At 50.0% G+C, this 21,817-nt stretch overlaps 1 protein-coding gene across 2 annotated transcripts in view; it reads left to right on the top strand.

Moving 5' to 3' along the window:
- The window catches only part of DSCAML1 (DS cell adhesion molecule like 1), a 369,345-nt gene that overhangs the window by 326,198 nt on the left and 21,330 nt on the right, over nucleotides 1-21,817 (top strand). For both annotated transcript variants that reach the window (XM_034933797.4, XM_034933798.4), the window contains exons 16-20: nucleotides 919-989; nucleotides 5,711-5,951; nucleotides 9,343-9,489; nucleotides 12,034-12,189; nucleotides 20,224-20,363. In XM_034933797.4, the coding sequence (XP_034789688.1) occupies nucleotides 919-989; nucleotides 5,711-5,951; nucleotides 9,343-9,489; nucleotides 12,034-12,189; nucleotides 20,224-20,363 (755 nt within the window). The remainder of the gene's footprint in view (nucleotides 1-918; nucleotides 990-5,710; nucleotides 5,952-9,342; nucleotides 9,490-12,033; nucleotides 12,190-20,223; nucleotides 20,364-21,817) is intronic.

Below are 21,817 nucleotides of genomic sequence, written 5' to 3'. Positions count from 1 at the left end.
TACTTCATCTATTCTTCCGTGTCTTGCTTGTTTTAATCAATATTACTTTTGCAAATTTCATTCATGTCATTAGCATAGCTATATCATTTATGCTTTTTCAGTGCTGTATAGTATTCCATTATATGACTATACCACAGGGGATTTGTCCATTCTACTGTAGATGGACATTTAGATTGTTTGTAGCTTGGAGCTATTACAAAAATACTGCTATAAGCATTCTTGTATGCTAGTGTACCGGTTCATGAGTTTCTCTAGGGGATATAAGCAGTTGTAGAATTACAGAGTCATCAAACAGGCAAATACTTCTACCTTTAACAAAAAATGCTAGAATGTTTTCTAAAGTGTTGTGCCAATTTTCTCTCCCATGATCAGAGGATAAGAGTTCAGGCTCCACCCCCTGGGTTCATGCCATTCTCCTGCCTCAGCCTCCCAAGCAGCTGGGACTACAGGCACCCGCCACCTCGCCCGGCTAATTTTTTGTATTTTTAGTAGAGACAGGGTTTCACCCTGTTAGCCAGGATGGTCTCGATCTCCTGACCTCGTGATCCGCCCGCCTTGGCCTCCCAAAGTGCTGGGATTACAGGTGTGAGCCACAGCGCCCAGCCTAGACATTCTTTTATGAAGTAGACACTTCATACTCTTCAACTTTTAAAAACGTTTGCCATCCTACTGAATGTACAGTAGTACCTTATTATCATTGTTTGCTATATTTTCAGCAAATTATAGAGAATGAAGAGGAAATTGAAACCCTATGTTACTTTCAGGGGAACTCAAACAAAAGTTCTCTGCTATCTGCATCTGAGCTTAGTCTTCTCCCCAGGAGCCCTCCAGCTCAGGAGGGTGGGAGTGGGAACATAGAACCCCTTCCTCTTCCAAGTCTTGACTTGTAATGTTTCTCCTCCCCGCTATCCTGCTCAGCTCCTGATGGGCCCCCCATGGATGTTACCTTGCAGCCAGTGACCTCACAGAGCATCCAGGTGACCTGGAAGGTAAGTGTGTCTAAGGCATCTCCCCTGGAATGTCTGCTTGCCTCCTCTCTCCTCAATCCAGGACGAAAGCTCCCAGCAGGCTTGCTAGTCTCTAGTCTTATATGATGCCCATGTCTGTTTTGTCACTAAACCTAGTGAGATTTGAGAGATGGAAGGAGAGGGAGGCAAAGGCAGGTCCCCCCAGCACAATAATCCCCACTTCCCTCTCCTCCCTGGTTCTCTGATGGAGGCTCTGCCTGGGGTGGAACGAAAAACTTGCAGTGCCAAGGAGGGAAGATGGTTCCTCGGTGGTGCTGGCCCGTCCTCCAAACCCCACATGTTGTAATAAGGTTGGAAGTAGATTTGATTTTGTGCCAAGTTCCTCCTCTCTAACATCAGCATGAAAACAACTGCCCTCCCTACCTCTGAGAGTGGAGAAACTGTAGAGAAAAGAGACCACTATGTGCTATAGCCATTTCTAAGGGCAAAGACCTGTAAAATATAGGGGGTGACTGAAGCATCTGTCACTTAAGGAAAATCTTAGGGGAGATTCCACAGCTGGGCAGGGAAACAGAACAGAATGACCTTGAGCAGGACTCAGAAATGCTTCCCTGGGCATCTTCTGGCCCTACCACCAAACCCCTCCATGGGCATAGAAGGGCTGGCAATCCAGGGGCTTCCTGTCTCACTGCATCCTCCAGTCTCCAAGTGCTTTCTCTTTACCAACTTATCTGACCCTCTCCTCATTCCTGGGGAGCAGCGACAGAAGGCACGTTTTTATCCCCTTCCACCAGAGGAGGCCATGGAGACAAGATGTGAGGTGGCCTGCCTAGCAGAGACAGAGCTCAGACTGCAACACAGAGTCTGCAGCCCCAGCCTCTCTTCCCTCCACAGCCACTGCACAGGGCTCTGGATCAGAGAGCATTCTCAGGGCCTTCTGTGTTCTTCCTGGAGCTTTCCCATCTCAACAGTGGGGCTCGGGGGTTGCCTGTCTTCATCAGGGACCAATTGTCCACGGTGACTTTCTGACTCTCCTCCTGACAGGAAAAGCCCAGGTGCTTGAGTCCTTCTTCTGGGCTCTTTAGAAAGGTAGACTTGAGAATGAGAGAGATTCAGAAGGACCTAGTGATATTTTTCCTAAGACCATGTGCACGCACACTCACACTCACACTCACACTCACACACATAGCAGCAGCCTGGTTCCTTCCCTCCCAGAGGCATGACCAAGAGGAAAGCAAGGTAGGCTGGGCAGTTGGTCCTTCCTGGGGGCAGCCCACCTAGTGGATACCTAGAGCCAGGGTTCCTCTCCAGATTCAGATCTGGGTTCCAGGGCTCTCCTCAGAAAGTGGGGTGAGGCCGGGCATCCAATCCCAAACTCTTGGCTGCGTCCTGGCTGTGGACCTGTATCCTAGAAACACTCCAAGGCAGCCAGGAGGTGGGGGCAGGGATGAATAAATATGTAAAATACTGAAACATTGGGCTACAAAGCTCTGACCCACAGGTCGATAAAAATTTAGAATCAGATTTATTTCTCCAAAGTCTCATAATGAAAAATAAAATTGATTAGAAAGTTAGAACTTCAGAATGAACCAGCTGGTCAATAAATTTTGGGCTGACTTCTCAGGGGATTTTTTTTTAACATTGAGAAACAGATTAATGAAAAATAAAGATTCACTTGAAGATAAGTCACTTCATTTTAAGACCCTTTCCACAAGATGGATCGCCCCTGCTTTATGACATAAATTTGCAATCAGCCCTATTGATTTCTTAATGCTTCAGAGAAATATTGTTAAGATTGATTTAAATCCTGACTGTGGCTGTTTGGAGAGGCGGGGGACAGAGAAGGAGAGGAAAAAAGAGAGAGGAAGGAAGCAGGAAGGATCTGTGAAGATTTGTATAAATACGTGAATCTATCTGGATGGATAGATTGGGGTGTGCCTGCATGCCTGTCTGAGACCTGTCAGTATATGTGGATGTGGTCACGTGTGCAGGTATATATCATGGTATACATAGCTCTGGGCATGTAGGCAATCTGTGGCATAGTATAATGATGTTCAATGTGTGTCAGTATAGATACACGTACATGAAGCGTGAGAATGGGGGTCGATGTGAAGAGGAAGGTCTCAGGCTCTTGAAGATACATTTGTATCTATAATGGATGTCTGTGTGTATGTGTGTGTGCATAGACATACATGTGTAGATACAAGACCCAAATGTAAAAATGTGTCCACTTACAGACCAGCAAGCAGAACTGCCCAAGTGCAGAGAGAAACATTCAAGCAGCAACAAAGAGTAAAGTCAATTAAACACACACAGACACACACCTATTTAGTGAGTTCAAAACAATTATGTTAAATTAAAAACTTCATTTTATTAACAGTGAGCTTAAAAATGCAGTTCATTTAAAACATTCATTGACTAGAAAAAAAAACAGCAGGGCTGTTTTACTAACTTAATTGTTTTTATCTCACTGTTTTTTAGTACAATAAAAGGTGGGCTTTTAAATTAACTTCATTGTCTTTAAAACCCCGATTCAAGCTGTTTTTAAATGCGCTGGGGGGGTGTTCTGTCTCAATTTATAGATGGGCAGGCCCGGGCATTAAAGGAGCCAGTTTCTATTTGCGGATCTAAATGTATCTGGTTGGGAGTGGGGGTGTGGATTAAGATGTGTGCTTTGATGGGTCTGGATACGTGTTCTTGGTTCTGGGTGTGAATGGATATATTGGCGGCGGGGAGAGGGGGTGTGTGTGCACGCGCATGCGTGCACGCACCTGGCTGGGTGTCTATCAGGGTTCGAGCCTGGGGTGAGAGTGTTTTCCAGCCCCAGACCGATGCCAGTGGAGTTTCTCCATTCACCTGGCTGACTGGGCTCAGTCTTCATTCCCACTAGCCCCCTTCTAACCTCCAAGTCCTTGCCATCTCTGTGCCTCCATCCAGGGCTCATTCGGGCCTCAGCCTTCACCATTCCCCAATCCCTGGCCTTGGTGTCTGGGGCACTGCAGCCTTAGAGTTCCCAGAGGGGCTGCACCCAGGTGAAAGTCAGGGATCTTTTTTTCTTTAGTTTTAAGGAAATACATATAACTTGAAATTTACTATTTGAACCATGTTTAAGCGTGCAGCTCAATAGCAGTAAGCACATTCACAATGTTGTACGACCATCACCACTAGCACTTCCAGAACTTTTTCATCCTCTCAAACTGAAATTCTGTACCCATGAACCATGAGCTCCCCATGAAAGCTCTATTCCACCCTCCTTTTGTTGAGACAGAGTCTCACTCTGTCGATCTTGGCTCACTCCAACCTCCGCCTCCCGGGTTCAAGCGATTCTCCTGCCTCAGCCTCCTGAGTAGCTGGAACTACAGGTGTGTGCTACAACACCCAGCTAATTTTTTGTATTTTTAGTAGAGATGGGGTTTCACCATGTTGGCCAGACTGGTCTCGAACTCCTGACTCAATTGATCCACCCACCTCAGCCTCCCAAAGTGCTGAGATTACAGGCATGAGCCACCGCACCTGGCCTCTCTATTTTCTTCTCTCTGATTTTGACTATTCTAAGTACCACCTAAGTGGAATCGGACAAATAGCTTTTGTCCTTTTTTGTCTGGCCTATTTCTCTTAGTGCAGTGTCTTCAAGGTTCATCCGCGTTATGACGGATGTCAGTGTTTTCTCCCTTTCATGGCTGCATACTATCCCATTGTATTGCGCTATCGTATTCTGCTTCTCCACTCATCTCCTGGTGAACACTTGAGTTGCTCCCACCTTCTGGCTATTCTGAATAATGCTGCTTTGAACATGAGTGTACAAGTATCTCTCTGAATCCCTGTTTTCAATTATTTTGGGCATAAACCCTCGGAATGGAATTGCTGGATGGTACGGTTATTCTATGTTTAGCTTTTTGAGGAACTGCCAAACTCTTTTCCATGGTAGCGGCGCCTCTTTCCATTCCCACCAGCAATGTACAGGGTCCCATTTCTCCATCCTCACTACCACTTATTTTCCATTATTGTTATAAGAGCCGTCCTAATGGATGTGAAGTGGTATCTTGGGACTCTTTCTTTTTATTCAAACTAATTGCTCACCTCCCTCTCCATCTGATTACTTTTTGTCTGCTGTTCTATTTTCCCCAGGCCCCTGAACCCATGCCAAATGATATCCCTATTCATTCATTCATTCATTCATTCAATATGTATTGAGGGCCCATAGTATGCCAGGCACCATTCTAGACACGGAGAGTGCGACAGTAACAAAGCGTCCTCACAGTGCTTCCGTTCTAACGCAGGCAGACAGGCAAATTTCACTAATGCATAAGTGAAATTTATAGACTGTCAGATGATGCTAAGTGCTGTGGAGGAAAATAAACCGGGAAGAAAAATAAGGAGTGCCAGAGAGAGGCAGGGAGCTGTCTTACATAAAGAGTTAAGGAAGGCCTCGTTCAGAAGAGGCATTTCGGCAAGGACGCGGCAGAGGGGAGGAGTGTTTCCCCTGAGATGGGGATGCGGCCAAAGAGGCCAGAGTGCTGGGGCGCAGGAAGCGAGGGCACAGGAGAGGATCTGAGAGGTAATGGGAGGTCGGGTCACACAGCGCAGAGTAGCCATTGTAAGGACTTTGGCTTTCATTCTGAGTGAGACGGGAGCCTTTGAAGGGCTGGGGCGGAGGAGTGACATGATCTGACTTTGGTTTTAAGAGCATCATCTCAGCATGTTGCCATTTCTTTGTCCCCACCCCCACCCCATGCTCACAGGCACCCAAGAAGGAGCTGCAGAACGGTGTCATCCGGGGCTACCAGATTGGCTACAGAGAGAACAGCCCCGGCAGCAACGGGCAGTACAGCATCGTGGAGATGAAGGCCACGGGGGACAGCGAGGTCTACACCCTGGACAACCTCAAGAAGTTCGCCCAGTATGGGGTGGTGGTCCAGGCCTTCAATCGGGCTGGCACGGGGCCCTCTTCCAGCGAGATCAATGCCACCACTCTGGAGGATGGTGAGGGCCCCAGCAGAGGGGAGTGGGCACAGATTCCTGCCATGGGCAGAGCCAGGGCTGCCAGAGAGGGTTTGTGGGTCCCTCTGTTTGCCCCGGGCCCCATTTTGGTCCTGTGGTCCACGCAGGCTCCCTGCATCCCCGCCATCTCCTCTTGCCCATTAGCTCCTCGAGAGGCGTATGGGCCATTCAGCATATCGGGCCTCTCCTTCCTTTTGACCGATGCTGTGCTCATCCGGTCTCTGTTGACCTGTTGGCCTGTCTGAGCACTTGTCTGCCCACCTGTCTCCCCATCCACGCTTCTCCCTTGGCCTTCCTCCTTCTTCCTGGCACGCTAACCCCTCTCTCTTCCCTCTACACCTGGGTCCTATTTCTCCTCCTTTACAATTTCTTGGGAAAAGGGCAGGAGCCAAACTGCCTTTGTGTTCTAGTCTGGAACCTGTCCACCATCTACCTGAGATGAGGCTGAGGAGTTAAGAAATCCTAACGTGCATGCGGCAGAGGATTTAGAGGATTTTTAAGTCTTCATTCTTCCATGACTGGAGAGAACCCCACACTCTGATTAGCACATCAAAGGGCCCAGTCTCTCCAGGAGGAGAGGGTTAGGAGGAAGCAGGAATATGCCTGCTCTCCAAGCACAGAGAAGATGCCAGCTGGTACCTGAGCCCGCACCAGGTTGAGAAAAAGGACATGGCCCCTGATGCTCCCAGAGAAGGGGCCAGGCTGACCTCTGTCCCCTAAAGAGCAGAATAAAGAAGAAGCAGAGCATTCTTCCAAGCTTCCTTCTTGATGCCCCAACCCAAAACTAGGGTCTGAGACTAAAGCCCCCCTGAGTCAGAGCCTACCCACCCTGCCCCAACAGAGCGAAACCAACAGTCCGGAGGGCAGAATGATATTTCCCTATTCCCATCAGGAGACCAAGCATTTCACCATCAGAAAGCTATTCCTTTAGAGGAAGCAATGTCCTCCTGCTAGCTCATCCTCTCTGAAAATGCAGCACCCTGGGCATGGGGGACACATTAGGTCAGAAACACCTGAAAGTAGATTCGCTCATACCAATGGTTCCTAACGCTGGCCACCAGTCGGCATCATCTGGGGAACTTTCAAAATACTGATGCCAGGCTTCAACCCCAGAGATTCTCATTTCATGATTCTGGGGCAAAAGCTGGGCTTTAAGATGGGGCCGACTTCAATAGCCCCAGAGCACTGAGCACCTGAGAAGAGGGGAGAACTGAAAGAAGGAAAGAGGCACATGGCAGAGAAGTCCAGGGGGAGGGAGGAGAGCTGCACCACAACCAAGCCCTCAGCCCATGGCCCTCACTATCCCTCTCCATCCCTCCCACCCTGAGACGCTGGCCTCGGGCCTGGCTGGATTGAGGAAGATCAGCTTGTATCCTCTTAGTGCCAGGAGTGTTCATTTGAGCAGTGCCCTAACACGTGGTTCCCAGCCCTGAGCACAAAGCAGACCTCCTGGAGGTCTAGGAAATGCAGGTTGCTGGGCTCCAACCCCCAGAGCTTCTGCTTCAGCAGGTCTGAGGTGGGGGCCAAGAATATTCATTTCTAATCCGGGTGTCCAGCATGGGCAATACAGCAAGACCCCATCTCTTAAGAAAAAAAAAAAAAGGATGTATTATTTCTAATAAGTTCCCAGGTAATGCTGCTTGTCCAGGGAGCACCTTTGGGAATCATAGCACCAAGAGTCGCACCATTATCCATGAAGGGAGGCCAAGGCTCAAGGAGATTAAACCATCCAGAACTATCTATCCAGAAAACAACAGAGTCTGGATCAAAATCTCTGATTCCCATAGCCTTCCTGCTTCACCTTGTGCCTCCCTTTTGCTTGGGAGCAAGGCTGGATGCACGAACAAGTGACGCAGATGTGGGAGGCTTTAGGAAGGTGTGTCCAGGGAACAGTCGTCCCGAGCCGAGGCCAGCCTGCCCCACCTAACGCTAAGCTCCCATGCACCACCCGGGCCACGCCAGGCCCACCTCTGGCCTCTGTCCAAACATCACCTCCCTTGCCTCGTGGGGGGCCCCTGGAATTTCCAACAGGGAGAGATCAGCACGGGCCATGGAGTCATTTTCAAAACAAAGGAGGAGAGGGGAGAAGAAAGTTTCCAGCAGCATTTGCTCAGCAGTTTTTCATACTTAATTAAGGCCCTCGTTAGCCTGTCAGATCCTGATCGTTTCCTGGCAATATTAGCACTCCTCCTGGGGTATTCAAGGGCCCCTGCTTTAGCAATAGTGTCTTTTCCATAATTATATTACCTTCATTTTGTTCGAACGGGCGATCTGTATTAGTTTATTACACTGGGTCCCTAATTACATGGTGCTTATATTTTTACACCTAAGCAATATGAAACAATAATCATTCTCAAAGAGGATCGTTAGGATGATGTATTATCATTTAAATGCTCATAAAAATTAGAGTTGCCTCTTGTGGGGCAACGGGATCTAATTACCTTCCAGCCAGCCTGTGCCTCCTTTCTCCCACTCGGAGCGAAGCAGACTCCGTCTTGCGCTTTGTCCCTGGCCCTCGGATGCCAGCAGGAAGTGCCACCAAAGTTCCCCCGAGCTGAGGTGGATCCTGGGGCGTGGGGTTTCGGAGGCCTGTCATCTCAGGAGGGGCAGGCTGCACTGCGCCCCAGGGTGAACCTCAGCTTAAACTCAAAGGTGGCTCTCAGAGGGAGAGTGTGCCTGGCGGGAGAAGCACCTAAGCTGGTCTCAGAGAGGGTTTTCCCATCACACCAAGCCTTTTGGTGTGTTTGAATACAAGGGCACGAGCGAAGGTTTAATGGTCCCAGAGGTCCCAAGGTCCGGGTAGAAACTCCTCTCCTGCACCAGGGTTAGCTGAAGTCCTTTTCCCTTCTTTGCCTTCCCTTTAGCTTGGAACAAGGACACAGGAGTCCCTAGAACCAGGCCTTGGCCCAGACCCCCGGTCAGACGACACAGAGGGGCTGGCAGCCATCAGATGAGGTGATGCATTGCAGACACCTCCAGGGCTGGCTTGGTGGCCTTCCAGGTCTGTCATGTTCATCACAGCAGGATTTGCCTGGGCTGTGGTGGCCTGCTGGGGAATTCCTAGGGGCTCGTGCCCGGAGTTCATCACCTTCTTCCCCAGGGTTTAACCACAACCAGGAATGTGCTACCCAGAGAGCAAGGAACCAAGTCTGTAAAGATTTCTGTCTGCCCCAATCTCCAGGAAAGGAAACTCGGTTCACTTCCCAGCCTCCCTGCCCCAACAGTCAGGATGCTCAAGTCAGGAGGTCCCCCCAATTGTCTAAGTGGACGCTCCTCTGGTTGGACTGCGGGACCCAGCCTGGGACACAATTGCTGTACTGTCACTCACATCCACGACTGACTGGACCCTTGGTTCTCCCCCTACCCCCTGCAGTGCCCAGCCAGCCCCCCGAGAACGTCCGGGCCCTGTCCATCACTTCTGACGTGGCCGTCATCTCCTGGTCAGAGCCCCCGCGCAGCACCCTCAATGGCGTCCTCAAAGGCTATCGGGTCATCTTCTGGTCCCTCTATGTTGATGGGGGTGAGTCTGCTGGGACTGATGGCTGGGACTCAGGGGAGAGGCGCAGGTCAGTGGAGTCTGCTTTCAGGCGTAGTTAGAGCTGAGCATCCTCCCACAGCATGGCAAGAGGAAGTGCAGCCCCCTCTTCTCCACACGGGGAGACCACAGGGGGCAATAATGGCTATAGGGGCCGGGGGATAGTGAGGAAGGGGCTCGGGATTCACTTGAACACCTCCGTGTTCAACTGGGGTCAGAGCCAGGAGCAAGGTGGGGGGGTGGTACCTAGGGTGGCATCTCTGGTGAGGGGTGGGAAGGAGACACCCAGCTACTCCTGGACAACAGTGTGTGTTTGGGGAAGTGTTGGGGGCATGATAGGGGCAGATTGGCTTTTCTAGTTTCACGTGTTGATATTAGGCCTTTATGGCTATGTGAGCCAGGGACCGGTGGGGAATAGTCGGTACACTCAAATGGGGCGATCAAAGAGTTTAATGAAGGGACTGAGGAGGGAGGTGGGCACCTGGGACCAGCATCAGCAGGAAGCCAACAACACCTAAGGCCAAGGGGGAGAGGGAGGAAGCAGGGCTACCAGAACCCAGGGAGAGCCTCCCTTGGCCAAACCCAGCTGGAGCCAGGCATGCAGCAAGGCGTGTTTTCTGTGCAGACAAGCCGCCCGGGATCCAGAGAAGGGCAGAGAGGTGCGCACAGTGGAGCAGGGGGGTAGAGAAATGGCAAATGGAGAGAAACCAGTAAGATGGCCCAAACTTTTGAATGTCTTCCTTGCCCTGGAATGTGCAAACAGGTTTGAGTAGCTTCCCGCAGGCACACCAAGCTCCTGCCCACTGGTGTACACAGACCTTCACGTGACCTGGAGACTTGTAGCTCACACAGGTCAGAGGACAGGCATCCCAGACTGTGGAAATGCTCCATTAAAGGCCTTAGTCATCTCAATAGACCACAAAGGACTAAAATGAGTTTGTCCCCCACCCAGCTCCTGCACTTTCTGCCTCCCAGCCCCCTGGGCCCTCTCTTCTTTCCTGGAGGACCTTAGAATCCAGCTCACAGTCATTTGTCCAGCGCTACTACGGTCCCCTCTCCCATCCAGATTCTGCTCTGCCCAGACACACTGCCAGTAGGAAGTGTCTTTCCCCACCACCACTTCCACTCTCTCCCACAAAAAGCAGAGGGCTCTAGCTCAGATTGAGCTCTCTGAAGGTCTCCCCAGTTCTTTTGCTGTGCAGTGTCAGGCCACGCTGCTCACAATGTGACCTCACTACGTTCATATTTGTGTGGAACCAAGTAAAGGGTGGTTCCCTGTTTTCCAGAACTCGCTTCCTCTTTTCGAAGCCTGTGGGCTTCTCCAGCTTAGCCCCTAAGGAATGTATTAGCCTCAGTAATCCCCAAAGACAAGCTGGACTCCTGACCACGCTGCCCTCTTCCTGCCCTTTCTCTGGCTCCAGTCCTGGACAGGCCAGCCTGGTTTCTGACTCCAGGAGAGGAAGGCCCTGCTGCTCTGACCTCTGAGGGTCCTCCTGCACTGACCTGGAGTCTTCTCACGCTGGGCACAGCCTTCTCGCCCTCTGGATCCCAGCAGCTGCTGCTTTCCCTGGCCAGGCCCTCTGCCTTGGCCTTTTGCCTGCCCTGGACCATCCGCGAGGTGCTGGGAGCGGGGTCTCCAGAAACTCATGTCTATGAGGCTGGTCCTCAGCCCGTTGCTGGACCTGTCTTTCTGAAAGCCCAGCAGTCCTAGTGGGAGGCTCCAGAGTCTGTCCCTTTTCCTCCTTTTACAACTCTGGCCCCCATGGGACTCTCTCCCTAAGCTCCTCTTTAGAGTCTATGAGAAGGTCCTTGCAGGGCTGGGACGTTGGGTCCTCCCTGAGCCTCAGGAGTGTCCCAGCCCTTCCTGGCTAAGGCTATCGGCTCCACCAGACTCACCCAGGCTTTCTGTGCAGGGAATGGCTGGGTGTCTCCAACAGTGGGGAGAAGGCAGACGAGTCACTCAGCCCCTTACCCCAACTGGGAGTCCAGGGCACTGGCCCAGGAGTGGTCAGAGGCAGGGGAGGCAGCCTCAGCCTGTCACACATCATCCCCAGGTTGATAACTGCCCAGGGAGGTCTGGCGGCCCAAGGCGGGCTGGCCAGCAGGAAGAGTGGCTGCTGAGCTGTGCCTCCTGCACAGGACCTCCTCCATCCAGGTCCCAGCCACTCTGGGCTCTCGCATGGGAAGGGAGTTGGGTAGCGGGAGGGAGAAATGTTGCCTGGAGAGATGGAGAGAGAGAGGCATTTTAAAGAGCGTGTCAAAGTGAAGTTGGTGCAAGGTCAATTGAGGCCGGGCCCAGGCCAGCATCTGTGGCTCGCCCTCACTGGCCCCTTAGAGAGACGTGGCCTGGGGGCAGTGGCCCGCATCTGCTCCTGGGTACCTTGAGGTGAAAGACCCTCTAGTCCTTGCCACCATGGAGTCGAGGGCTAAGCCTGTGCAGTAGGTGTGGGCAGAGTCAGGCAGCAGGGGTAGCAGCAGGGGCCACAGCCCGATGGAGCTGGGCCCTCAGGGTTTGCTGGTCTCTGGCAGAGTGGGGCGAGATGCAGAACATCACCACCACGCGGGAGCGGGTGGAGCTGCGGGGCATGGAGAAGTTCACCAACTACAGCGTCCAGGTGCTGGCCTACACCCAGGCTGGGGACGGTGTGCGCAGCAGTGTGCTCTACATCCAGACCAAGGAGGACGGTGAGTCCAGGCCTCTCCTTGGGACAGGCTGGCCCTGCCACCCACTGCTAATCCCCAGCCCCACCCCAGGAGGCAGGGTGAGAGCAGGGTACTGTCCTTTCTCCTGGCCTTCAAACTGTGGGAGAGTAGCCTTGAGGACTCTTGAGGGAAATGCTCTAGGATTCATGCATGAGCAGATAAGCAACTGTGAACCTCCCTGCACCTCCCCCCACACCCCCCACATACACACCTGCTCTCTGCAGCATTGAGTCAGAGGCCGGAAAAACCCTCTCCTCCCACACCATGGGCATTCTTTCTGTGGCATCTGCTCCCCTGCAAGATTCAGCCTGCTTTCCTCTGGATACACACTGGGGCTAGGGGAAGCAGGAGCATCGCTCAGTACATCACGGGTTAGGGACTTCGTGGTCACCCCACAGAGGCCGCAGCATGGTCCTGGCCCTGGACTGTCAAGGCAGGGATGGGGGTGTGCCTCCATTTGGAGCTGGGTGATCTCAAAGCCCTTCCTCATGGGGCAGAACTGGAGGAAAGCCAGAGACAGGGGGCCAGACTCAAGGACAGAGTGACACGGTAAGGGCAGGGGAAAAGGGGAGGCTGGGATGAAGTCAGCCCAGGAGGAACAGGTCAGGAGAAGGACCAGGCTTCCACCCAGGCCTGGAGCTGCACTACCCCAGGGGCTGCCAGGGAGGCACGGTTGCATTAACAGCACACAGCTCTGGGCTTCTGCCTCCAGCCCCGCCACTTTCTTCCCCTCCCAGTACCAGCTCCATCATTTAGTTGTTTCATAGGTGAGTGCTCTGGGCCGGGTACCCCGTTACTAGAAGAGGTGTGACAAGTGACTGGCACACAGCAGGCACAGAAGCGGGAGACATCCTTGGCATGGTGGCTTCCTTTCCACTCACCCTTAGTTTTTTCAAGGGATATGGAGACCCAGAGTCTAGATCCTACCCAAACAATTTGGCTGAAGGCACTGGAAGGGTTTGACATGTTGAAAAGGAACGACTCAGCTGGGAGTGGTGGGGGAGAAGCTGCCATTGTCGCCCAGTGCCCGGGGACTGGACTAGCTCCCAGCTCAGCTTAATCTCCCGGCTCTCCCTCCCTCTCCACCTCCAGCAGGCCCCCTCTCCCTTTAAGCTCTGAGCAATTCAATATTTACCAACCTGCCTGCCCTACTTTTCCTGTCATTAATCCTCCCATCAAGGCCTCCTGGGACAGCTCCAGGCAGAGCCACCTGCTCCAGCGTGGAGACTGAGCTGAGATGGCATCTAGAGCCTGGTCCCATCTGAGGCCTCAGGGCCACACTCAGGCACCTTTTGGCCTCCAGAAATGAGCCCCTGGGGCCCCCAGCCTTCTTCTTGCCTCCTATTCTGATGCAAGGCCTGAGCTATAAGCACCTCCACCTGTTTAACTGAACAAGGCAAGGCCCTGTGAGGAACCCAGAGGTCTAGGAGCATCACCCCTCCCTGCAAGGAGCCTTCAGCCCTCCGCCCCAGAGCCACTCACGGTTATACGCAGCAGGAGCCCGGGCCCAAAGAAGCACTGCCCCTCACCTTCGGGAGGTGGTGCCGCAGCATGGAAAAGGCGCTGGTAAATACAGCGGAAGTGCATGCCCCCAGCCTGGCATTCATGGGGAAGTCACTTAGCCTTCCTGAACCCCAGTTTCCTCATAACATGGGGAGAGTGGTACCTCATCAAGTACTAGTACCACATCTAAAATGTCAAGTACTAGCAAATAGCAGTTGCTTTATGGCTACCAAGGTGCTGGCAATGAAATGATTGCTTCAGGCCAGATGCGGTGGCTCACACCTGTAATCCCAGCACTTTGGGATGCCGAGGTGGGTGGATCACCTAAGGTCAGGAGTGCGAGACCAGTCTGGACAACATGGGGAAACCCCGTCTTTACTAAAAATACAAAAATTAGCCGGGTGTGGTGGTGGGCACCTGCAGTCCCAGCTACTCGGGAGGCTAAAACACCAGAATCGCTTGAACCTGGGAGGTGGAAGTTGCAGTGAGCCGACATCATACCACTACACTCTAGCCTGGGTGACAGAGCGAGACTCCATCTCAAAAAGAAAAGAAAAAAAAAAGAAATGACTGCTTCAGATAGCGGCATCAGGGCCTCCAAGGGGAAGCCCAGGCCACAAAGAACCCAGTGTCAGATGACGTCTCATCCAGAATAGCAGTCATAATATGACTTAACCTGCCCAAGAGCCCTGTGAGGGAGGCATTATTTCCATGTTACAGGGGAGAAAACTGAGGCCTCCAGAGTGTAAGCTACTTTCCAAATGCCGCTCAACTAACAGGTGACAAATCCAGGCTTTCTTGTCTCTGTATACTTTATCCTTTCCATCAAACTACTTGTGTCTGTTAGGAAGCTTTTTGTTGCAAAAGCCAGCAAAAACAGATTTCAGCAATAAGCACATTTATTATCACACATAGCAAGAAGTCCTGAGTAGGACAGCTCCAGGGTTGGTTAAGTCAGTGGTTCCCAGCCTTCTGCTCTGCCATCCTCTGAATATCAGCTGCCCCTGCTATGATTTCAAGATGGCTGCAGCCCTAGGCATCACACAAGGCAAGACAGAGTTCAGAGTGAGAAGAGGGAGTCTCTTCCTGTGGGCATGCCTCTCTTGGGAGTCAAAGTAACTTTCCCAGAAACCCCCTCAACAGACTTATCCTCATTTCCCATTGGTCAGAGTGGGGCCACATGCCTCTTGCTAAGACAGTCACCAAACGGGAAATGGAATTATCATGACCGATTTACCCCAAGCACGACATACCCTCTACTGTAGGCAGTAGAGACAGCTGTCTCTGAAGTGTGGAGGAACACAGATACCTAAGCAAAAGTTAGGTTCTAATTGCAAGGACTAGGAGGGAATGGCAGAGGGTAGCAGTCAACTCTGCCTGTCCTCCACAACCACCCCAGCTCCACCAGGCTCTCCCATTCATAGGTGGAAGTTTTTACAGTTATTACTCAGTTGGCATGGAAAGCAGACAGATCTGTGGTCCAATTCCAGCCCTGGTATGGGAGCTTTTGCAAATATCCTCATCTGAAGACACCGTGATCCCACCCTCAGGATTTGCATTTTTCTAAAGGAAAAACAGTATGAGGAAATTTAGAAAAAAGCAAAATAAATTTAAAAGAACAAAATGCAAACATAAATTCAGGTTTATTTACTGAGTCCAGATCTCAGTCTGAGCGTGGTTTCAGGCTGGCTTGGCTGGACCCAATTCATGAGTTCCACTGCTAACTCCTCAACCTCCCCCTGTGAATACCAAACCTAGCAATATGATCTCCACATGCAAAGCTGACTTGGATTTTAAACCACTTTAAAGACCTTTAACTGAGGAAGAGGCATGACTAGACCCATGTTTTAGGAAGGTAATTCTTGTCGATGGCAGGCAAAGGGTGGGTAATGAGGACTAGTGTCAGAGAGACTGGTTAGAACCTGTCGAGGCAGAGACGAGGAAGTTATGTACTAGGGCAGCAGCACTGAAGATGAACGGCAGTGACAAGTTTAGAGAAACATACCAGAGGAGTTCTACCTCCAGCAAGGGTGGATTGGGTGACTGAAACTCACTCTTCTTGCAGAGGACAGCTAGGAAATATGGACAAACTACTTTTTAGAACACCTGTTGAAGGCATCATAAAGCTAGCAGGAGAGTGAAGAATCATTAGGCCGGGATCCAGGGGAAAATAGAGGCCCTGGAGGTGAGCCTGACATTTGGAACAGCTCCTTCCCTTAGGGACATTTGCTGAATCTGGAGGAAGTGGCCAAGAAGCTGAACAGCACTAGAAAGACATGAGCTGGAGGTCAGGGCCTGCCAGGATGTGGGGGTCTGTCTGGTGAATCCCCCTCACTTAGAGTTGAGACCATGAAGGACAGCACTCTAAGGGTAAAAGTGGACCAAAAGCAGACAGTTCACCTTCAAATCATCCCAATACTGGAAATTGAATTTAAGTTACCCCAGATTGCTCGTGCCCAGATTGCAGGTGCCTATCAGAAGCAAACATGAATCCTCTCTTTAGGAAGATAACATCAGCAGATGCCACAAATTATTTCTACAAACTATTTTGCAAATGCCGTGTCTGGCATACAATAAAAAATAATGGGACAACATGAACAAAAGCCAGCAGGGAAAAAAAGACAGATAAGAGCAACAGACCCACAAAGGTTTCAAACTTGGGTTTTATCAAACATGGACTTTAAGATAATTTTGCTTGACCAGATTGAAAACTTCAGAGAATTGGAAACTATCAAATGGAAAATCTAGGGGAAAAAAACCCTAATACTTGAAATTAAGAACTCAGTTGATGGGTTAATAACACATTAAACACAGTCGAAGATATAACTTGTGAATTGGAATATAGGCAGAAGAAAATATCCAGGTGTAGCACAGAAAGACAAATAGAAGGAAAATTAAAAGAGCAGGTAAGAAACATTAAACTTCAGTGTGTATACAGATCACTTGGGGATCATGTTAAAATTCAGATCCTGATTTGGCAGGTCTCAGGTGGAATCTCGGATTTTCCATTTCTAACATGCTCCCGGGTGATGCTGGTAATGATCCACAGACCACATTCCAAGTATCAAGGACATAGAGGATGCAGTGAGAAGAAATCCCAAAGAAGAAGAGACAGAGAATGGAGCGGAAGATAAAATGTCTGAAAATGTTTCAAAACTGATGAAAGATATCAAGCCACAAATTCAAGAAGCTCTACAAACTCTATTGTCACACATTAAAAAAATCTGCACTTTGGGAGGCTGAGGCGGGTGGATCACGAGGTCAGAAGTTCAAGACCAGCCTGGCCAACATGGTGAAACCCCATCTCTACTAAAAATACAAAAAATTAGCCGGGTGCAGTGGCAGGTGCCTGTAATCCCAGCTGAGGCAGAGAATTGCTTGAACCCAGGAGGCGGAGGTTGCAGTCAGCCAAGATCGCACCACTGCACTCTAGCCTAGGTGACAGAGCGAGACTCTATCTCAAAAAAAAAAGAAAGAAAGAAAGAAATCCACACCTAAGCATATCATATTAAAGCTGATAAAGAAAAGGGAGAGAGATCTTAAAAGCAACCAGAGGAGAAAAGACGGATTACCTCCAAAGAAGAAGCAATAAGATTGTGCCTAACTTGTCAGAGACAATGGAAACCAGAAAAAAGGACAATGATGTATTTGTATATATATAAAATATGTAAGGGAAACAGTTACCAACCTATGATATTATACCTAACCAAACTATTCTTCATGATTAAGATGAAATAAAGACATTTTCAGACAAATAAAAACTGAGAGAATGTATCACCAACATACCTGCCCTAGAGAAATACCAGAGGATATTCTTTAACTAGAAGGAAAATGATTGTAGGAGGAAGCTCAATGATGCAACGAGTAAAGGCAGAGCAATTAAATGCTGAATGTATGGGTAAATCTAAATTAATGTTGGCTGCATAAAACAGCAATGATGATGATGATGTATATACAGAATTAAAATAAACGACAATGGGGTTGGACATGGTGGCTCAAGGCTGTAGTCCCAGCACTTTGGGAGGCCGAGGCCGGTGGGTCACTTGAGGTCAAGAGTTTGAGAACAGCCTGGCCAACATGGTGAAACCCCGTCTCTACTAAAAATACAAAAATTAACCTGGCATCATGGTGGGCACCCATAGTCCCAGTTACTTAGGAGAATTGCTGGAACCCAGGAGGTGGAGGTTGCAGTGAGTGAGCCGAGACCACACCACTGCACTTCAGCCTGAGCGACAGAGTGAGAGTCTGTCTCAAAAAAAATGAAAATAAAGTGAAATAAGATACACAACAGTGGCAAGGTTGGGACAGGGTAAATGGAAGCTCTAAGGTCATTGCACCGTCTGAGAAGAAAAGTGCCCATTGATATTAGAGTTTGGTAAACTAAAGATTCATGTTGTAATCTATTGTGGAACCACTAAAAGTAGTGAAAGACTGTGTAACAGTCAAGCTAATAGAGGGAGGAAAATAGAATATTTTTTATTTGACTTAATTAAAGAAGCCACAAAAGAAAAGAAAAAGAAAAATGGGGATAGGATAGATGAGACAAATAGAAAGTATTTAATAAGATGGTATATTTAAACCCGAATATAACAATAATTGCATTAAAGATAAATTAACTAAATCCTCCAATTAAAAGATAAAGACCGTCAGAATGGTAGGTGAAAAACAATACCCAAATATGTACTGTTTACAGGAGATGTCTAAAACATAAGGGTATAGAAAGGTTCAACATGAATGGAAAAAATAAGACATATCATTCAAACTGTCTAATAGAAAACTGGAATATTAGTGTCAGACATACTATAAGGCAAAAAGAATTTGTAGAGATAAAGAGGAACCCTTTGTTCTGATAAAAGACTCAATTTACTAGGCAAATAAAACAATTCTAAATTTGAATGTACTCAATAATATCGCCTCAAAATATAAAAAACAAAAACTGATGAATTACATGGAGAAAGAGACAAATTCACAACCACAGTGGAAGATTTTGACACACCTCTTTCAATAACTGATAGGAAAACAGTATGCAAGGATAGAGATTTGAACACTCCAATTACTGCACTTACCCCAGTGGCCATCCATGGACTCCTTTACCCCACAGCTGCAGAGACATCCAGCAGAAGTGACACACAGGGCTGTGTAGCAGGGAGGACAGGTGGAGTCAAGAACAATTCCCAGGTTCTGGATTCAGGCCCCCAGAAGGATGATGACGCTGCATCTAGTTATTTTATTTAGCCCCAAATGATTGACTAGGAAAGAAAACATTGAGGTAGGTGCCATCAGCTGAGAGTAAGAGACAGAATGCAAAAATAATAATCGTTACAATTTATTGAGTGTCTTATGCAATAGGCACTGTGCTAGGTGCTTTATTTATTTATTTTTTTTTGAGACAGAGTCTTGCTCTGTTGCCCTGGCTGGAGTGCAATGGCGTGATCTCAGCTCACTGCAACCTCCGCCTCCTGGGTTCAAGTGATTCTCCTGCCTCAGCCTCCCTAGTAGCTGGGAAAACAAGCACACACCACCATGCCTGGCTAATTTTTGTATTTTTTTATAGAGACAAGGTTTCACCAGGCTGGTCTCAAACTCCTGACCTCAAGGGATCCGCCCACCTTGGCCTCCCAAAGTGCTGGGATTACAGGCATGAGCCACCGCACCTGCCCAGTACTTTAATTAGCACTAATTCTCAATACAACCTTTTAATACAGTTCTTATCTCCATTGTATAGATAGGGGAACGGAGGCTCAGAGAGGTAAAATAAATTGAATGGGATGCTATCACTGTCCTCAAAAGATCATAAAAGTTTCTAGAAAGGAAACAAGTACACAACCATACAATGGAGAGATGAGGATAGGGAGTGTGAGCTGAGAACAGGAAGCTTCCAGTCTCCCAGGCAGAGTCCTGGGGTCCCAGTTAGGAGAGACAGGCCCAGAGAGGAGGGCAAGGGGACATCAGAGTCCATAAGAGTTGGAATCCACTTAGGATGGATTTCCTAGTGACTTCTAAGGTAGACTTTCTTCCAGAAAGGGCCCAGCCAGCACTCCAAGGGCAATGCCCTGGGCTCATGCCAGAAAACAGGTTGTGGTCCCAGCTTCAAGAAACTCACAGGCCAAAAAGGAAAGTGACAGGTGCCGGGTATTTTCCCCCTAAATACATGCTTACAGTTAGTAAGGGGGTGAGGGTCAGGGGTTAAGGTCAGAGGGATCAAGATGAATTCCTCATAGGTTCTGTTTCTCTTTTGCCTATCCTAAGTCCTTGGTTCTGGCCAAACAGTTCTGAAGCTGGCACTCCAAGGGCCTCCATTTCAGAGACTTTGTTACAATTCCAAAATGATCATTTTCTCCTCCCACCTGTTTACCATGCTGGATGGACCCTCCCCTTCTAAACCACAGCTCAAGGATGCCACCTCCAAGAAGCTCTCCCAGATTGATCTGCCTCCGTCTCCCAACTCTGTCATTTTCCCCAAAGGCTGTGCTCCTGCTTTCTCTCAACTGACCAGGCCTTCTCCCTGCTCAGTTCCAGGTCCCCCTGCTGGCATCAAAGCTGTCCCTTCATCAGCTAGCAGTGTGGTTGTGTCTTGGCTCCCCCCTACCAAGCCCAACGGGGTGATCCGCAAGTACACCATCTTCTGTTCCAGCCCCGGGTCTGGCCAGCCGGTAAGTGAGTTCAGGGCCAGATGATGAAGGGGATGGAAGAAAAGAAAAGGGACCTTGTACATCAGCCGGCTTCCAGGCCAAACCCTGAGGCTGCCTGTATCTAAGCTTCTGCCTGGATTCATAGATAAGAATGGGGACTGGCCACCCAGAGTGGCCGAAGCCTTACTCAGTGTCCATCTTGGGTCAGTCCTCTGTTCCAGAGGCCACAAGATTGTCACAAGCACTGGGGGCTCCTTTGAGTCAGGTGGGCCATGCCCAACCAGGCAGGGTGGAAGGGAGGTCAGCCTCAGCTCTTCTGCTCTGGCTCACAGAGGAAGCTCCCAGCAGGTCCCCAGGCTGGTCTGTGCCCTCTGGGAATGACTCATCTTTCAATGTGGTTGGTCTGGGCTTGGAGGTGCTGTTGGAGCTCTGCCCTGCATGAGCGCCTCCACATGGAGCAAGCTGAGGGAGGAGGAAAGACGGGGGAAAGCTGAGAGAAGGCACAGGCGTCTCTTGACCAGGGCCTGGGGTCAGGTGAGAGGAGAGGATTGAGAGGCTGCGATATCTGCCCTAACCATGGGAGCAGAGGGGGCAGCCCCCAGGCAAGACACAGGGCAAGGGGCTAGCCCCGCCCTTCCACTGATGCTCGGAGGGGCCCCACAGAGAGGGAAGGGAGGATGGGGATGGGTGCAGTGGGATATGCACCTATATCCCATCATATGCATTTTCCCCTCTGCCTCTTTCATCATCTCCAGCCAGTCAACCACCAAGTCCTGCTGAGTGACTACTATAGAGCATGCCTGTTCTAGGTACGGGAGCAGGAGCAGATACCTGCCCTCAAGGGGCTTCCAGTCTAGTGGAGGTGGGTGGCAGAGGGGGGCACCCTAGAGGGGCAGGAGTACTGTCAGGAAGATGTGCCCAGGGCTGCAAGCAAGGAGCGGAAGCAAGGAGCAGAAGCAGGAGCAGGAGGCCTGCTCCTCCCTCCATCAACAACTGGGCATCAGCCTGAGATCTGCAAATAAGCTTATGGCCACCAGGAAAGCTGCCCTGAAATTGCTCAGTAATTGTGTCATCATCTCCTCCTATACTCTCTGCTTTCCTGTGGTCTTTCTGAATTACCCTCTGAGTGGTAGGTGGCCCAGCTCCCCGCCAGTGAGGCCAGAGTTCTATTACCAGAGGGGAAGCCCACTGACTGCGGCCCCCCACTCCATCCTCACGGCCACTACCTCACATGCAGCAAAGTGCACAAACGTCATCACTGTAGACCTCCGCGAATTTTCACAACCCACCCGAGCAGCAGCGCCCAGAGCAGAACAGGACATTACGACACCCTGAATCCCCATGCCCCCTTCCAGCCCCCGCCTGCCCCTCCTCCCGGGTAACCATCATCCTGACCTCAATAGCATAGATTAGTGCTGCTTCTTTTTGTACTTTGTATAAATGGAATCATACCGTTTGTCCAGCTTCTTTTACCC

Source organism: Pan paniscus, chromosome 9 (assembly GCF_029289425.2).
Source record: "Pan paniscus chromosome 9, NHGRI_mPanPan1-v2.0_pri, whole genome shotgun sequence".
NCBI lineage: Eukaryota > Metazoa > Chordata > Mammalia > Primates > Hominidae > Pan > Pan paniscus.
The sequence above is the reverse complement of the archived record's forward strand: the minus strand, read 5'-3'. Positions and strand labels throughout refer to the sequence as shown.